General features: G+C 33.9%; 1 protein-coding gene across 4 annotated transcripts in view; it reads left to right on the forward strand.

The window, feature by feature from the left end:
• LOC117173178 (glutathione hydrolase 1 proenzyme-like) overlaps nucleotides 1-978 on the forward strand; it is a 138,535-nt gene extending 137,557 nt beyond the window's left edge. For 3 of the 4 annotated variants that reach the window (XM_033361597.1, XM_033361599.1, XM_033361598.1), the window contains 2 exons: nucleotides 454-600; nucleotides 744-932. In XM_033361597.1, coding sequence (XP_033217488.1) covers nucleotides 454-600; nucleotides 744-932 — 336 coding nt within the window. Of the gene's footprint in view, nucleotides 1-453; nucleotides 601-743 lie in introns of all 4 variants that reach the window. The other variant, XM_033361596.1, reaches the window with a different exon arrangement.
• Nucleotides 979-3,722: the final 2,744 nt, after the last annotated feature.

A 3,722-nucleotide genomic window follows, 5' to 3' on the forward strand; every position in this document is an offset into this window, starting at 1 on the left:
TTATTTATAATATCGCAACCGCTCTCGCCCTACTCCCCTGAGAAACTGCGTGAGCGAGCAGTTCTAGGAAGGCTGAGAACGGGGCAAATGAAAGCGACAGTTTGGAGTATTTGAGGTTACATCTGGCAGCTTCGATCGGTTTTGAAAAGGATTGGAATCTTAATACTTTCGCCGCCTTATGAGAATTAAAAAACGAAGGACAGAAAAGGCATTCTTAGGGATTCAAAAATTGTAATACCTTTTAATCCGCGGCTTTTTACCAGTTATTTCTGGAATAAAATGAGACAATTAAATGTTGATGTTAGTGCCTGATTTCAAGGCCCTCTTAGCAAGGGAAAACCAAAATTTAAAAACATTATATTACAAAAGTTCCTGATTAAACACTCGATGTAGTTGTTACGCATCGAACACACAGGAAATAGATGCAATATAACTATCCTATACAATTTTTAGGTGGATGAGAACAACGATGTTCATCTAGTAATTGGAGGGGCTGGTGGCCCAAAAATCACAACAGCCGTAGCACTCATAATGGCATTAAATCTTTGGTCAGGATATGATATCAAAGAGGCTGTGGATGCTCGCAGAATTCACCATCAGGTATGAGCTTCAACGCAATAATTGTCATTTTATTGCATTACAACAAAAAATCAAGTACTACTTATATCAATAGATAAAAGCAATTTTAAAAAATTGAATCATTAAAAATAAAATTAAATCATTATATTATCATTTCAATTTAGTTGTACCCAATGAGTATCCAAAACGAGGAAGGATTTCCACCTTCATTACTGGACTTTTTTCATTCTGTTGGTCACAATAGTACTGCTTATAAAGGATTAGGAAGCGCAGTTACTGCAATTGTCAAGCAAAATGGGCACATAACAGCGAATTCCGATTATCGCCGATACGGAAAGACAGCTGGATTTTGAATACTATACTAATCAATATAACATTATTAATAAATTCTGAAAAGTATTGATTAACACTAAAAAACTGATTATTATAGTTTGACTATAGATTTTAAGAAAATATTAAAATGGTAACTAATTGGATACCATTTAATATCGTAATAAGTATTAAAATTGTTCAAACAAATTTGAACAGTATATAAAGTGTGAATGTTTAATATTATTCAATGTTTAAAGTAATGATTTTCATTATATTAGGTTGCGCCTTTGTACAGTGAGAGCGAAAAATATCCTCTGCAGTATTAAGTAGACCTACATTTTATTTGAATATAAATATTATTGTATTACTTAAACACGATTGAAATGATCATTAACTTATTTTAACTACTTGTCACTTTGTCATAAATAAATGTGACGTTTAGTAAAAAAGGGTCCACTTTCTCCAACGTAATTTATGACATAGAGGAGATGGCTCGAATATGGCACACTTGGATTTCTGACAAACTAAAAAGTGTACTCCGTTAGTAATACCTGGAGTTGAATTCTCTTCATTATAGTAGAAAAATGTGTAAGTTTCATTGTTCGACGTGCATTATTGGAAACGTGAGATGAAAAAATATATAAACAGTGATCCTCTAGTTCATTTTAGATGAGTCTTAAATGTCCATTTTTTATCTTTTAAATCGAATTTTATTAATAAATGTTGCTTATAGTAGTGCACTAGGGTTAGTAGAATAGTATTGCGATGAAGATATGGAGATGCTTCTCTTTAAATTTTAGGCTTTTTTGACATGGATAATTTGTAAGTAGTGGCTCCATTATGGCATACATTTTTTTTAACCAAAAAATCACAGTTAGCAATTATTCAACTTTCTGAATATTAACAAGAATTGGTTTATGTATTCATGTACTTAATTAATTTTCTTTGATTGATCTTACACTATGCCAGAGTAGAAATCTTGGGTAGAGTGTACTATCTGCAACGCATGTTCCCAGAGTTGGTGCATTGGAACATTATCAGCCCTTTGGATGTGCGACTATTGCCAATAAGTTTGCAGTATTTTTTATTCATCAAAATTATATTAATAAATATTTGCACACTGTTAACATACTTCTTTATGTGCATTTCGATTTTTTTCTAGGTGTGCTATTTTCGAGCCATCCTTTTTCGATTTTCAAAAACCTCGTTTTTCGGAAAATCTTTATTCAAAGAAGATCCGCTGGTGATGTGAAAAAATCAACCATAACATTCGAAAAGTTATACAATAGCCTTTCGAATGACCTGTTATTGATTCAATTTCGGTTCATAGAGTCCCAGCAATCCGTCAAAAAGGAGTTGGTATGCCATATTCGAGCTATTTCTTCTATTTTTTTTTAAATAGGGGTAAAAATATATATTTTGAATTTCCCATGGAAAATAATACTTTGCTCTATGATCTATCTGATGAAACTAAATTTATTTTCCGCAAATAACTGAAGAAAAAATTAAAACGTGCGCTTATGGCATTCGCTAACTTTAAATACATTTGTCTCGATAAGCGGTTTTTCAACATCCAACTTCAAAAGTGCCCACATGAAGATCCGTCGATGCTCATGGATAGGATGACAATGCGCCGCCATTTTCAATTTAAGAAATTAAACACTTTAGTAATTAATTTGTGACAAAGCAAATAGTACGCCAGCACGTTAATAGTATATTAAATCACAAGTAGGGGTAAGTACGTCTTTCCTGCGGGGAGGTCAATGTTCGCAGAACGAGCAGTTGTAGTGTAGTCGCCCCTGTGAACATTAAATTCCTCTATTAAAGACGTGCGTAACACTATGAGTGATGTAAGTTATTTCATTCGAAACTACCATGTGTTATAAGCCTGTAGAGGCCCCTGAAAATTGAGTATTTGGAAGCCTTTTACTGAAATGATGTGAAAACGTTCCATGAAGTAAATGTTTTTTGATAATGATAATGACCACTGACTGAACTTTCTTCTGTTTCGTTGTCCTCATTTGTGAAATCTACGAAGGCCAGCTCATATTTAACCTTACATTTTTGGAGTACTTAATCCGGCTTTTCTTCTTTCATTTTGCCATTTGTGTTGAGGGGTGGGATTTTAGTTATTTTTCCCATGACTTTGAGTGTACGAAGATTTACGACTGTAACACTTTGCATCGTAATTGCCGATAATTAAAGGTTTTTCCGATTCTGTTGTTGTTTATATGGTTGTAGATGAAAACAAGCGATTGATTTCGTATGGCGCAAGATTTGAAAGTCGCTCGCTCCGAGATCAGTTTAATATATACAGGGGGACCAGTTTAATCTATCGCGGGAAATATCCCAGAAAACACGTCAGATACAGAAAATTCTTTTAGACAAAAGTTCTAGGAGACAAAGGGGGCCATGTATTGGTACTAATGACCTTGAACTTTTAGCAATTTTAAAGGTTATTTGAAGGTAAAAGTGATTTTTTCTAACCGAAACCCCTAATTTTGACCCTGGATTTTAAAAGAGCGGCAAATTTTAGATATCAGATGTTGTATTGGTCAAGGTTATTTCAAGGTCAGATAAAGGTCAAATAGGTTTAATTGACATGACGAGCAATGTCTCAGGATATAAGTCAGATACCGAAAAATGTTTCAGACAAAAGTTGTAGAAAGCAATAGGGAGCATAAGTTGGTAGTGAAGACTTTGAAGGCGATTTTCAAGGTCGCTTCAGGGTCAAAATGAATTTTTTGTAATGAAAACTCCTAGATTTAAACCCGGATTTGGAACGGACGGAAAATTTCACGTACAAAATGTTGCATTCATCAAGGCCGTGT

Source organism: Belonocnema kinseyi, chromosome 5 (assembly GCF_010883055.1).
Source record: "Belonocnema kinseyi isolate 2016_QV_RU_SX_M_011 chromosome 5, B_treatae_v1, whole genome shotgun sequence".
Taxonomy (NCBI): domain Eukaryota; kingdom Metazoa; phylum Arthropoda; class Insecta; order Hymenoptera; family Cynipidae; genus Belonocnema; species Belonocnema kinseyi.